We start from the raw sequence: 14,619 nt of genomic DNA, 5'->3' as shown, positions 1-14,619 counted from the left end.
TTATTATTTTGAGACAGGGTCTCATTCTGTCTCCTGAGGCTCAAGAGATCCTCCTGCCTCAGCCTTCTGAGTAGCTGGGACCACAGCTGCATGCCACCATACTTGGCTAATTTTTATATTTTTTTGTAGAGATGGGGTCGGCGGGGGGGGTCTCACTGGGTTGCCCAGACTGGTCTCAGACTTCTAGGCTCAAGCAGTCTTCTTGTCTTGGCCTCCCGAAGTGCTAGGACTGCAGGCATGAGGCACTGTGCCTAGCCCCTGGCTAATTTTCATATTTTTAAAATAGATATGGTCGGGGGTGGGGGGAGTCTCACTATGTTGCCCAGGCTGGTCTCAAACTCCTGGGCTTAAGTGATTCTCCTGCCTTGACCTCCTAAAGTGCTGGGACTACAGGCATGAGCCACCATGCTGGGTCACAAATTCTTTATGATTTGTATTCTGCCATTTTCCCTGAATCCTCTTACTTTTTTTTTTTTTTTTTTTGAGGCAGAGTTTTGCTCTGTCACCCAGGCTGGAGTGCAGTGGTGTGATCTCAGCTCACTATAACCTCCACCTCTGGGGTTCAAGAGATTCTCCTGCCTCAGCCTCCTGAGTAGCTGGGACTATGGTCATGTGCCACCACACCCAGCTAATTTTTGTATATTTAAAGTAGAGATGAGTTTTCACCATGTTGGTCAGAATGGTCTTGATCTTCTGACCTCATGTTCCACCCACCTCAGCCTCCCAAAGTGCTGGGATTACAGGCGTGAGCCACCGTGCCCAGCCTAACCTGCTTTTTGATACTAATACATTACTTTGGGTCTCATCCGACATCACTTCCTCAGAGAGCAACCTTCCTCTCGCCTCAGTTACTTTTACTTTTTTTCCTCGTATAGATGTTTTTTCAGGGAATGGAGGGTACTGGAGGAAGCCTTGGCACACCTCATCCCAAATCCCCACTTCCTGGGAAATATTAGGCTGTCTCTCCTGTTCCTGTCCTCCCTGGCCTAGCCTGGGCTCCCTCCTGTTCTCAGGCAAGGCGACTGCTGCATTTCACAGTAAGTGTGGAATTCCCTGCACACGCTGGTGGCCTTGTGTTCAAGAGTACTTAGAAGGAAGAGCTCAGGCCGGGCGCGGTGGCTCACGCCTGTAATCCCAGCACTTTGGGAGGCCGAGGTGGGTGGATCACAAGGTCAAGAGATCGAGACCATCCTGGTCAACATGGTGAAACCCCGTCTCCAATAAAAACTACAAAAAATTAGCTGGGCATGGTGGCGCGTGCCTGTAATCCCAGCTACTCAGGAGGCTGAGGCAGGAGAATTGCCTGAACCTAGGAGGCAGAAGTTGCGGTGAGCTGAGGTCGCGCCATTGCACTCCAGCCTGGGTAACAAGAGTGAAACTCTGTCTCAAAAAAATAAAAAAAAGAAGGAAGAGCTCATCATGTGCCAGAAGATGACAGTGCCTGCTCTGGCAAGTTAGAAGGAAGCTCTGCATTAAATGTAAATATTGGCTGGACATGGTGGCTCACGTCTGTAATCCCAGCGCTTGGGGAGGCTGAGGCAGGAGGAGGATCACTTGAGCCCAGGAATTCAAGACCAGCTTGGTCAACATAGTGACACGGTGACTCTGTGCATGCTTGTGCACGCACACACACAGAACAACAACAATAACAAAGTTAGCAGGGTGTGGTGGGGCCTAGGGAGGCTGACGCAGGAGGATCCCTTGAGCCTGGGAGGTTGAGCTGGAGTGAGAGGAGATCATGCCACGGCACTCCAGCCTGGGTGACAGAGCAAGACCCTGGGGAAAAAAAGAAAGAAAGAAAGGGAGAAAAGGAGAAAGGGAGGAGGGGAGGAAGGGAAAGGAAGGGAAAGGAAGGAAAGGAAGGGAAAGAAAGAAAATAAAAGAAAGAAAGAAAAAAAGAAAACCAAAACAAGGCCAGGCGCCATGGCTCATGCTTGTACTCCCAATGCTTTGGGAGGCTGAGGCAGGCGGATCACTTGAGGTCAGGAGTTCGAGACCAGCCTGGGCAACATGGCGAAACCCCTCTACCAAAAATACAAAAAAATACAAAAATTGGCCGGACGTGGTGGCGGGTGCTTGTAATACCAGCTACCCGGGAGGCTACGGCACGAGAATCAATGGAACCCAGGAGGAGGTAGAAATTGCAGTGAGCTGGGATCGCGGCGCTGCACTGCAGCCTGGGCGACAAGAGAGAAACTCCGTCTCAAAAAAAAAAAGAAAAAGAAAGAAAAAAAATCAAACAAACAAAACCCCAAACATCCCTTGGGCTGGGGGGCGGTGGCTAGAGCCAGTCAACACCGCTCGACACAGCCACGTTTCCATGGCTTCGCACGTCACTCAGGCCCCAGGGGGCGGGGCATGACGCCTTATCCAATCAGAGGCACCGGGCGGTGCCCTGCCAACGGTTCTTTCAGACGCGCACGGGAGAGGAGGGCGGGGCCTGCGCCTCCTCAAGGAGCCTTTGTTTCTGGCCTCCGCCCCCGCCCGGGCTCGCGTCTCCGTTTCTCCGAGAGGCCCTAGGTGTCTCCGCCGCAGTCTGTGTCCCTCCGTGACCTCTACAAATAGCGGGAGCTGTAGGGAGGACGCTGGGACACCTGGAAGCCGAGAATGGTGCGTGTGAGGGACCAGACGTCCCCAGGCCGGGGGGAGGGGCTGGCTGGAACCGGCCGGAACCGGCTGTGGAGGGACCCAGGCCTCCCTGCGGCGACTCCCGGGTCTGGGGCCGGAACCTCCCGGCGCATCTGGGCTCTCGGTCCCCTCGGCCGCCGGGTGGAGCTGGGCTGGGCCGGAAGTCGGGACCCCGGGCGTCTTGTCCCGTCCCTGCGCGACGCCGCACCCGCAGCCCAGCGTCTCCTCAGATTGTGCGGGGGCCGCGGGAGGATCCTGAGGGAACGCCCGCCTCAGGTGTGGGATTCGTGTGGCAGGAGCTGCGGTCTGCGGGCACATCCCTCTCCAGTCCCGCCTTTCTCCTGTTAAACATTAAGAGTTTATTTGAGTAAACAGCGGTTCATCGGTGGAGAAGCTCCGGGTCGTGGTTTGTGGATTGGTGGGTTCCCTTGGAGGGGTTGGAACGAAAGGCTGTAAGGTGCAAATTCAGTACTTGGTTGGTGACAGTTATGTAGTCGCCTTATTAGCTCTTATTAAGGTGGAAATTTTCTGCTTGTATAGTCAGGCGGATTGGTGGTTGTGGTTTATTAACCCTAAATTTTATTTCCCTATAAATGGGTGATTTATAAGAATTTCAGCCGGGCGCGGTGGCTCACGCCTGTAATCCCAGCACTTTGGGAGGCCGAGGCGGGCGGATTACGAGGTCAGGAATTCGAGACCAGCCTGGCCAGCATGGTGAAAGCCCGTCTCAGCTAAAAATACAAAAATTAGCTGGGTGTAGTGGCGGGCGCCTGTTATCCCAGTTACTTGGGAGGCTGAGGCAGAAGAATCGCTTGAACCTGGGAGGTAGAGGTTGCAGTGAGCCGAGATTGTGCCACTGTACTCCAGCCTGAGCAACAGAGCAAGACTCCTGTCTCAAAAAAAAAAAAAAAATTCATTTGAGGCTGGGGCATGGTGGCTTCCGCCTGTAACCCCAGCAATTTGGGAGGCTGAGAGAGGAGGATGGCTTGGGCCTAGGAGTTGAAGACCAGCCTTGCAACATAGCGAGTCCCCCATCTCTATTAAATTTTTTTTAATGAACACATTCAGACTAAGACAAAAAACTACTAAAAATTTTTTAAAAATGAAAAAGAATTTCATTTAAGTTAAATTTTTGTTTTTTGGGGTAGGAATCCAGGACACCACAGCACAGCCTTCTAATTGCCTCCTAATTATTTTAACTCTCCCTAGGGGGACAGGGTCCCTTGACCTTCTTCCCCTAGCCTAGCTTCTCCAGGGCTTGCAAATAATCCTTGATTCCATATTCTTTTTTTACCATATTCCCAAAAGCTAACTCCAGTCACAGCATTATCAAGTCTTTGTCCTTTATTGCACATTTCAAACAAAAATTAATTTTTACCATTTTTTTCCAGGAGGAATCTATTGGTCTTTTAAAAATATTTGTTTTCTGTTTCTGAACGTTTCACCTGTGAGGAAAGCAGAGAATACATGTATGAGACCCTGCTGTAAAAAAACCCTTTGTGCCTCTTTTCTCTCTCCTAGGCACAGGGATCTTCTCAGAATGTCTTTTGGTTGGCCTGGTGCCATGGCTCACATCTGTAATCCCAGCACTGTAGGAGGCCAAGGCGGGAGGATCGCCTGAGGCCAGGAGTTTGAGACCAGCCTGGGCAACATAGTGAGACCTGGTCCCTAAAAAAACAAAAAACAAAAAGTCTTTGGGTTGGGGTTTCCCTTTGGAAACTTTAAATTGTGATAAACTGTGATGTTTCTTCCTCTTCTGATCCTGGGTTTCGGGACTGTTTGGGCTGACAAAAAGATGCTCATAGCAGCCAGGTCTCTTGAAGGGTCTGGTGAATATCAGCCTGCTGAGTCCCCCCCCCCCACAGCCTGAAGTATGGGGTGGGGTGTCTTAGAGGAGCAGCTGGGTGTCCTGGGGTGGGAGGAGTCTCTTGATAGCCCGTCTCTCTAAAAGATCATCCCGGGACACTCAGCTTTTCTTCCCCTAATTCCGATTCCATTGGGAGACACCTTGGTGTCCAGCCAAATAGATGATGGTATTGAGGGGAAAGACAGATACGATTCTTGCCCTCTGGATTCTTTTAGACTAGTGAAGTGAGAAAACTGTCCCAAGGACAGGAAAATCTGTCCTTTGAAGTGACGAAAATCACACCATTGAAGTGACGAAAGAACCTGAAAAGCAAAATGTACTTCAAGCCGACAGCGGGACACAATGCAATGTCTCCTGGAAGCGTGGTCACTGAGCCCTTCAGTGAGTAGGTTAGGGGGTGGGGGATATCCAGGTGATAGAATGGCCTGACCTAGGCCAGGCGTGGTGGCCCACACCTGTAATCCTAGCACTTTGGGAGACTGAGGCAGGTGGATCACTTGAGGTTGCAAGTTCAAGACCAGCCTGGCCAACATAGTGAAACCCCGTCTCTACTAAAAACACAAAAATAAGCTGGGCATGGTGGCAGGTGCCTCTGATTTCAGCTACTGAGGAAACTGAGGCATGAGAATCTCTTGAACCAGGAGGTGGAGACTGTAGTGAGCTGAGATCATGCCACTGAACCCCAGCCTGGGTGAAGACTCTGTCTCAAAAAAAGAAAAAGAAAAAATGACCTGAAACTTGAGTCAGATATACCTCTGCTCCAGGTTAGCATAGCCCTTTCCTGGGTTTGTCCCCTGCAAAAGATTTGTTCACTTATTGCAGTCAGTTTTTTTTTTTTTTTTTTTTCAGATGGAGTTTTGCTCTTGTTGCCCAGGCTGGAGTGCAATGGTGCCATCTCAGCTCACTGAAACCTTTGCCTCCTGGGTTTGAGCAGTTCTCCTGCTTCAGCCTCCCGAGTAGCTGGGATTATAGGCATGCATCACCCTGCCCTCCTAATTTTGTTTTTTTATTAGAGGCGGGGTTTCTCCATGTTGGTCAGGCTGGTCTCAAAAGTCCTGACCTCAGGTGATCTGCCCACCTCAGCCTCCCAAAGTACTGGGATTACAGGATGAGCCATCGCGCCTGGCCAGTTTTTTTCTTTTTCTTTTTTTAATAATTATAAATGTATTTCATCAGTAGAGCTTGAAATATAAGACAGTTTTCCAAAGAGGCAAGAAGGAAGTAGATTTCAGAAAACATTAACTATCTAGTCTTATGTTTGTTAAAAATTATTACTTACCCTTTTTCTTTCCCAAAGCAAGTGTAGTAAGTTTCTCAAGTATGTTGTTATTTTTTGGTGGGTGGGTGATTTCAAATGGAATTCCAGGGCTTAGCATTGGGAATACTACTAAGGAAAGGAAAATAAATAGAAAGTCTCTTTCATCATGACTGCCGAAAAACAAATACATTTCCACAAGTAAGTACAGCAGATAATGGTGAATTACAGAGATTCACCAAAACTTCAATTCTTCTGCTTTGCAGGGTGACAAACTTGTGACAGTGGATAACTGTGTTCTCTTCCTGTTATCCAGAGTTTAATGCGAAGTCCTAATAGGACATGGCTTGACAACTTCTCTAAGTGTTCAAACACAATTTAGTACATGATTTGTTGCCACAGAAACAATAAATAATATGTTTATTGTCTGAAGAAGATCGATACTTTTCTTTTTTTCCTTCCCTGATATAAACAGTGAATTTGAGTGATTTTGCTGGATTCTTCAAACCCTGGGTATTTTCTCATTGAAATTTAAGTGTATAACCTTGACTGGGAAACAGAGACAGGAGACTAGTGACTTCAAACTAAGGCCAATCTTGAGCCTTCAAAAGGAGGACATTATAGGCCCAGTTGTTCTTGCTGGGGAGCTTCCCCTGCAGTGTCCCAGCTGCTCACAACTGACCTTGGGAGGAGCCCTTTATGCTGAGAGAAGCTCAGAGCCATGGAAAGCTGGGGATTCACAGGCAGAGGTGGTTGGGGTGATGCCCTTCTGAGAATGTACTTGCCATTATCTTGGGTGTGTTTCTAGACATTTCTAATGAAACAAATCTGGATTTAGGTAAGAAGTGATTTGTTTGCTTGTTTGTGACAGTGTCTCACTCTGTCTCCTAGGCTGGAGTGCAGTAGTGCCATCATAGCTACATAGCCTTGATCTCCTGGGCTCAAGGAATTCTCTCACCTCAGCTTTCCATATAGCTAGGACTACAGGCACGTGTCATGATGTCTGGCTTATATTAAAAAAACTTTTTTTTAAATAGAGACAGGATGTTGTTATGTTGCCCAGGATGGTCTCTAACTCCTGGCCTCAAGCAGTCTTCCCATCTTAACCTCCCAAAGTACCAGGATTACAGAGGGGAGGGGTACCACCACGCAAGACAGGAATGACTTTATTCTTTTTTTTTCTTTTTTTTTGAGATGGGAGTTTCGCTGTTGTTACCCAGGCTGGAGTGCAATGGCGCGATCTTGGCTCAGCGCAACCTCCGCCTCCTGGGTTCAGGCAATTCTCCTGCCTCAGCCTCCTGAGTAGCTGGGATTACAGGCACGCACCACCATGCCCAGCTAATGTTTTGTATTTTTAGTAGAGATGGGGTTTCACCATGTTGACCAGGATGGTCTCGATCTCTTGACCTGGTGATCCACCTGCCTTGGCCTCCCAAAGTGCTGGGATTACAGGCTTGAGCCACCGCACCCGGCCAGGAATGACTTTATTCTAAAGGAAAATTGAAAGGGGAGAAGGCACCAAGTATAAAATCTGGAAGCAAATCAAAGCTTAGGCAGAAAAGGATTTTCTTTCATAGGGAGGAGGAAAAAATGAGAAAGAAGGTGGGAGGTGGAAATCAGGATGCAGGGTGCAAAATCAGACCTAGATCCTGACGGCAGTCTGTTCTTAGGAGGGTCTTCAGAGGGATTGTATATAGGCTCAGGCTGAGAGTGGATCAAAGTTCAGGGGCTTGGAAGAAGGAGAGAAACTTGACCAGTTTGGTTAACAGGTGCTTTGTTCTGACTGATCCCTGAAGACAAAGCTGTTCAGCTAATCAATTATGAGGAAAAGAAGGGAATTTATAGTCTGTGTGTGGCTTTGTCATAGGTGTAAAGGCAGTATCATCTAAGTCATAATGAGAAGAGTGTTTTCTTTGTGTAAGCTGCTGTTTCGGAATACAAAAGATGGGGCCGGGCGCAGTGGCTCATTTCTGTAATCCCAGCACTTTGGGAGGCCAAGGCAGGCGGATCACGAGGTCAGGAGATTGAGACCATCCTGGCCAACATGGTGAAACCCCATCTCTACTAAAAATACAAAAAAATTAGCTGGGTGTGGTGGCGCACATCTGTAGTCCCAGCTACTCAGGAGGCTGAGGCAGGAGAATTGCTTGAACCTAGTAGGAGGCAGAGATTGCAGTGAGCTGAGATCATTCCATTGCACTACAGCCTGGGCAACAGTGCCAGACTCCATCTCAAAAATAAAGAATACGAAAGATGGGGGATTTTCTTTAACCATAGCTATTTCCAGGATTATCTACCTGCCTGATCTTCTGCTGCCATTTTCACTTATATCCATCCCTTACATTTGGCTATATCTGATTTATATGCAGTTGTTGAGAAGTACGGATGGCCCCTGGGGCTTGTGACTGGCATCTGCAGTGGGGCAGTGTGATGGTACTAAGCCCTGAACTTATGGGATCTTTATTAACTTTGGGTAGTGTCAGAATTAATTTGTCAAAGGCTTAGTTCGTGATGGAGAATTGGAAATTTGGTTGGTGTTCAGCAAAGACCACACATTTGGTGTTAGAAATGGTATCTGAAAAAAAGACACTATAGATCGGAACCTTCAACTGACTGGGTAAGTGTTTGCTGGTGAGAATTAAGACCCTGGAGTAGGAAACATTTCCACACTGAGAAGAGAGTCAGGTGTGTGAAACACCCATGGACTCACCACCCAGGTTAATAAATGAGCATTGGGCATTTCTGGTATGTCCTGATCTCATCTCACTTCTGTACCCACAGGTGACCAGGTCCTCATTTTTAAAAAGTGGTTCTTAATAGTTTTACCATCTATTTATTATTAGGCTGAATTTTGCTTGACTGTTCCTCTTTTGAATTTTTAGTAAGTTACTACCATTAATATTATACCAAAAAGAATTTTTTGTGGTTTCTTTACCTCAGTTTGTTGCACACGTGCTGATTTCTGCATTTAGTTTGGGGTTTAGGATTTCAGCAAATGAAACTTTGGGCAGAGGATGGTGGTAGAATATAAACATTCAGTCTGTTAACAACCCTAACTGTGTGGTTTTTGTTTTGTTTTGTTTTGTTTTTTTGTGACAGAGTCTTCTGTGTTGCTCAGGCTGGAGTGCAATGGCACGATCTCGGCTCACTGCAACCTCCACCTCCCGGGTTCAAGTGATTCTCCTGCCTCAGCCTCCCAAGTAGCTGGGACTACAGGCGTGTGCCATCACGCCTGGCTAATTTTTTTGTATTTTTAGTAGAGACGGGGTTTCACCATGTTAGCCTGGATGGTCTTGATCTCCTGACCTCGTGACCTTGCTGCAATCCACCTGCCTCAGCCTCCCAAAGTCATTGGTTTCCCCTACTTTTCTTTTAAGAGACAGAGTCTTGCTGTGTGTTGCCCAGACTTGAGTGCAGTGGTGCAGTCACTGCTCACTACAGGCTAGACCTCCAGGACTCAAGTGATCCTGCCACCTCAGCCTCCCAAGTAGCTGGGACCACAGATGTGCACCACCACACCTGGCTAATTTTTGTTTTTTGTTTTTTTTGTAGATTGGGTCTCACTGTGTTGTCCAGGCTGATCTCTAACTCCTGGGCTCAAGTGATTCTCCCACTTTGGCCTCCTAAAGTACATAAATGTTATATTTGTTCATCAATTGTGTGTTGTAATTGATGAATCAATATATATGATGATCAGAATTGATGAGCCAATATCAAAGTTACAATATTAAAGTCACTGAAGTTACTAAAGTTTAGACTTCATCAAAATTGGTAGTTTTTGTTCAAAGGACACCAAGAACTTGAAAAGATAATTTACCAAGTGGAAGAACGATTTGCAAATCCTATATCTCATGAGCAGTTTTATCCAGAAGCAGCTTGAGACTCAGTCCCCTTCAACATACTCCATCAGGGTGGGGGCTGAATTGTCAGCCAGGAGTTTGAGGTATCCTGTCCCATCACTGTAGGAGGTAGTCTACCTCCTGGACCTCTCTCTGGGCAGTTATGCACCTGCAATCCTGGATCTCACCCAGATTATGGGGTGATAGCAGGGAGTGGTCATCTGGAGAGAAATCTGAGCCTGGTGTTTTGGGTTTGTAGGTGGGAGGTACTCTCAGGACACCCTCCCGCTCTGTGGAGTCAGACTTGGATGGGCCCAGCAGAATGGCATGTGTGGTTTGCAGCTCTTTCATCCCCAGTGGGAGGGAGCCTGTCATCTCCTATGCATTCCAGATATGTGAAGCAGGGTCTCAAGTTTACAACCTTGTCACCTGTTAAAGAGAGATTGCATTGGAAACATTAAAAATGTTAAGAAAGAGTTTATTCAACACAATTGCAGTGAGTCATGACAGCTGTAATAGGAGAGGGAGATTGAACTGAACCTTAAATGCAGCAGGAATATTATTAGATTTAGAGCCAGTGGACAAGGTGAGGGAGAGAATAGAACTTGGTTGGGTCTCATAGGTGGGGGAAAAATAACTTGATTGGATTTTTAAAAAAAATTTTTTAAATTTTTTAGAGAGACAGGGTTTCACCATATGGGTCAGGCTGGTCTTGAACTCCTGACCTCATGATCCGCCCACCTCAGCCTCCCAAAGTTCTGGGATTACAGCTGTGAGCCACTGCGCCCAGCTTGATTGGATATTAAGGTAGGGGGATTCTCTATAAACTGCCTTAGATGGATTTTTGCTGAAACTGACTTCTGCAAGCCAATGCCAAGGCCTAGTCAAAAAGAGGACTCTGAGGAGCTTCTCTCCAGTTTGGTCAAGAAAGGAGTACTTGAGACCTCTTCAGTCTAGTTTTTCCCAGAGCTCTGTATTAGTCTGTTCTCATGCTGCTAATAAAGACATACTCAAGACTTGGTAATTTATAAATTACCGAGGAAAGAAGTTTGATTGACTGACAGTGCAGCATGGCTGGGGAGGCCTCGGGAAACTTACAGCTACGGTGGAAGGGGAAGCAAACATAGCCTTCTTCACATGGCAGCAGAGTGAAGGTTGGGGAAGCCTGTTATAAAACCAGATCTCACCAGTCGTGGTGGCTCACACCTGTAATCCCAGCACTTTGGGAGGCTGAGGTGGGCAGATCACAAGGTCAGGAGTTCGAGACTAGCGTGACCAACATGGTGAAACCCAATTTCTACTAAAAAAAAAATACAAAAAAATACCTGAATTGAACCTTAGAAAGACTGAAATAAAATAAAATAAATAAATAAATACAAAAAAAAATAGCTGGGCATGGTGGCACATGCCTGTAATTCCAGCTAGTCGGGAGACTGAGGCAGGAGAATTCCTTGAACCTGGGAAGAGGAGGTTGCAGTGAGCCGACATCGCGCCATTGCACTCTAGCCTGGGCAAGAGTGAGACTCTGTCTCAAAAATAAATAAATAAATAAAACCAGATCTCATGAGAACTCACTCACTATCATGAGAACAACATGGAGGTAACCACCCCAATGATTAAATTATCTCCTACTTGCTCCCTCCCATGACACGTGAGGATTATGGGAACTACAATTCAAGATGAGATTTGGGTGGGGACACAGCCAAACCATATCATTCTACCCCAGCCACTCCCAAATATTATGTCCACACATTTCAAAACACATCATGCCTTCCCAACAGTCCCCCAAAGTCTTAGACAAGGCATGTCTTTCTGTCTATGAGCCTGTAAAATCAAAAACAAGTTACCTACTTCCTAGATATAGCGGGAGTGCAGACATTCAGTAAATACGCCCATTACAAATGAGAGACATTGACCAAAACAAAGGGACTAGAGGCCCCATGCAAGCCTGAAATCCAATAGGACAGTAATTAAATCTTACAACTTTGAAATAATCTCTTTTGACTCCATGTCTCACATCCAGGTCATGCTGATGCAAGAGGTAAGCTCCCTCAACCTGGGCAGCTCTGCCCCTCTGGCTTTGCAGGGTATAGCCTCCCTCCTGACTGCTTTCATGGCTGGCATTGAGTATTTGTGGCTTTTCCAGGTGCATGGTGCAAGCTGTCAGTGGATCGACCATTCTGGGGTCAGGGGCCGGATGGTGGCCTCACAGTTCTGCTAGGCAGTGCCACAGTGGGAACTCAGTGTGGAGGCTCCAGCTCCGTATTTCTCTTCTGCGCTGTCCTAGCAGAGGGTCTCCATGAGGGCTCTGCCCCTGCAGCACACTTCTCCCTGGACATCCATGCGTTTCCATACATTCTCTGAAATCTAGGCAGAGGTTCCCAAGCCTTAATTCTTGTCTTCTGTGTACCCACAGTACCAACACCACGTGGATGCTGCCAAGGTTTGAGGGTTACACCCTCTGAAGCCATGATCCAAACTGTACGTTGGCACCTTTTAGCCGTGGCTGGAGTGGCTGGGCACAGTGCACCAAGTCCCTAGGGTGCATACAGCAAGGGGCCCTGGTCCAGGCCCAGGAAACCAACCATTTTTTCCTCCTAGGATTCTGGGCCTATAATGGGACAGGCTGTCATGAAGTTCTGTGATGTATCCTGGAGACATTTTCTCCATTGTCTTGGCGATTAACATTTGACTGCTTATTACTTATGCAAGTTTCTGTAGCTGGGTTGAATTTCTCTCAGAAAGTGGGTTTTTCTTTTTCTTTCTTTTTTTTTTTTTTGAGATGGGGTTTTGCTCTTGTTGCCCTGGCTGGAGTGCAATGGCATGATCTCGGCTTATTGCAGCCTCTACCTCCTGGGTTCAAGCAGTTCTCCTGCCTTAGCCTCTCGAGTAGCTGGGATTACAGGCATGTGCCACCATGCCTGGCTAAGTTTGTATTTTTAGTAGAGATGGGGTTTCTTCTTGTTGGTCAGGCTGGTCTCAAATTCCTGACCTCAAGTGATCCACCTACCTCATGCCTCAGCCTCCTAAAGTGCTGGGATTACAGGCATGACCCACTGCGCCCGGCTGGGTTTTTCTTTTCTATTCCATTGTCAGGCTGCAAATTTTCCAAACTTTTATGTTCTGTCACCTTTCGAATGCTTTGCCACTTAGCAGTTTCTTCCACCAGATACTCTAAGTCATCTCTTACAAGTTCAAAGTTCCACAGATCTCTAGGGCAGGGGCAAAATGTCCCCAGTCTCTTTGCTAAAACATAACAACAGTCACCTTTGCTTCCAGTTCCCAACAAATTCCTCATCTCCACCTGAAACCACCTCAGCCTAGACTTTATTGTCCATATCACTATCAGCATTTTGGTCAGAGCTATTCAAGAAGTCTCTAGGAAGTTCCAGACTTTCCCACATCTTCTGTCTTTTGAGCCCTCCAAGTCTCTAGGAAGTTTCAAACTTTCCCATATTTTCCTGTCTTATTCTGAGCCTTCCAAAGTGTTTCAACCTCTGCTTGTTACCCAGTTCCAAAGTTTCCTCCACATTTTCAGGTATCTTTACAGCAGCACTCCACTGCCCAGTACCAATTTACTGTATTAGTCTGTTCTCACACTGTGATTAAAGACATACCTGAGGGCTGGGCGCGGTGGCTCAAGCCTGTAATCCCAGCACTTTGGGAGGCCGAGGCGGGTGGATCACGAGGTCAAGAGATCGAGACCATCCTGGTCAACACGGTGAAACCCCGTCTCTACTAAAAATACAAAACATTAGCTGGGCATGGTGGCGCGTGCCTGTAATCCCAGCTGCTGGGGAGGCTGAGGCAGGAGAATTGCTTGAACCCAGGAGGCGGAGGTTGCGGTGAGCCGAGATCGCGCCATTGCACTGCAGTGTGGGTAACAAGAGCGAAACTCCGTCTCAAAAAAAAAAAAAAAAAAAAAGACATACCTGAGACTGGATAATTTATAAAGGAAAGAGGTTTAATTGACCTACAGTTTAGCATGGCATAACAATTTTAAAGACTTATGTTTTTGTGAGTGTATATTTTACATGAGATGAAAACTATTCATATGGTGAGTAACCATTTGAAATTACATTTTGTAAAATGTGTACCCCTAATGATTCATGGTGTTGAACATCTTGGTATGTGCTTATTGGCCATTTGTATATATCCTGGAGAAATGTCCATTCAAGTTCTTTGCCCACTTATGATTTATTTATCTTTATTTTTCCTTTTTTCTGGAGAGAGCTATGATGCCCAGGCTGGATTCGAACTCCTGGGCTCGAGATCCTTCTTCCTCAGGCTCCTGAGTAGGGGGGATTACAGGTGTGTGCCAGCATGTCCAGCCAGTTTTGCCCATTTTCTAATCAATGTGTCTTTTGCTGGTTTGTTACAATAACTTATTCTTTTTTGTTTTTTCTTTTTGAGACAGGGTCTTGCTTCCTTGCTGAGGCTGGAGTGCTGTGGTGCCATTTTGGCTCACTGCAGTCTCCACCTCCTGAGTTCAAGTCATGTTCTTGCCTCAGCCTCCTGAGTGTCTGGTGCTAGAGGACATGCCACCACACCCAGCCAATATTTGTATTTTTTGTAGAGATGGGGTTTTGCCATGTTACCCAGGCCAGTCTTAAACTCCTGAGCTCAAGCAATCTGCCCACCTCAGCCTCCCAAAATGCTGGGATTATGGGTGTAAACCACCATGGCCAACGATTTATTATTCTTAATTGTGGTTATAAAAACACTTTAAAAATCTACCTTCTTTTTTTTTTTTTTTTTTTTTTTTTAAAATTTTTTTTTTGTCGCCAGGCTCCAGGCTGGAGTGCAGTGGTACAATATCAGTTCACTGCAATCTCTGCCTCCTGGGTTCAAGCAATTCTCCTGCCTCAGCCTCCCGAGTAGCTGGGATTATAGGTGCACGCCACCACGCCCAGCTAATTTTTTAATATTTTTTAGTAGAGACGGGGTTTCACCATGTTGGCCAGGATGGTCTCGATCTCTTGACCTCATGATCTGCCTGCCTTGGTCTCCCAAAGTGCTGGGATTACAGG

At 46.8% G+C, this 14,619-nt stretch overlaps 1 protein-coding gene across 1 annotated transcript in view; it reads left to right on the top strand.

The window, feature by feature from the left end:
* The first annotated feature begins 2,394 nt into the window (after nt 1–2,394).
* The window catches only part of ZNF627 (zinc finger protein 627), a 28,740-nt gene continuing 16,515 nt past the window's right edge, over nt 2,395–14,619 (top strand). Inside the window, exon 1 of the mRNA XM_017497700.2 lies at nt 2,395–2,610. Within this exon, the coding sequence (XP_017353189.1) occupies nt 2,608–2,610 (3 nt within the window). The 5' untranslated portion in view covers nt 2,395–2,607. The remainder of the gene's footprint in view (nt 2,611–14,619) is intronic.

The sequence above is a fragment of the Cebus imitator genome, unplaced genomic scaffold (assembly GCF_001604975.1).
Source record: "Cebus imitator isolate Cc_AM_T3 unplaced genomic scaffold, Cebus_imitator-1.0 Scaffold234, whole genome shotgun sequence".
Taxonomy (NCBI): Eukaryota; Metazoa; Chordata; class Mammalia; order Primates; family Cebidae; genus Cebus; species Cebus imitator.
The sequence above is the reverse complement of the archived record's forward strand: the minus strand, read 5'-3'. Positions and strand labels throughout refer to the sequence as shown.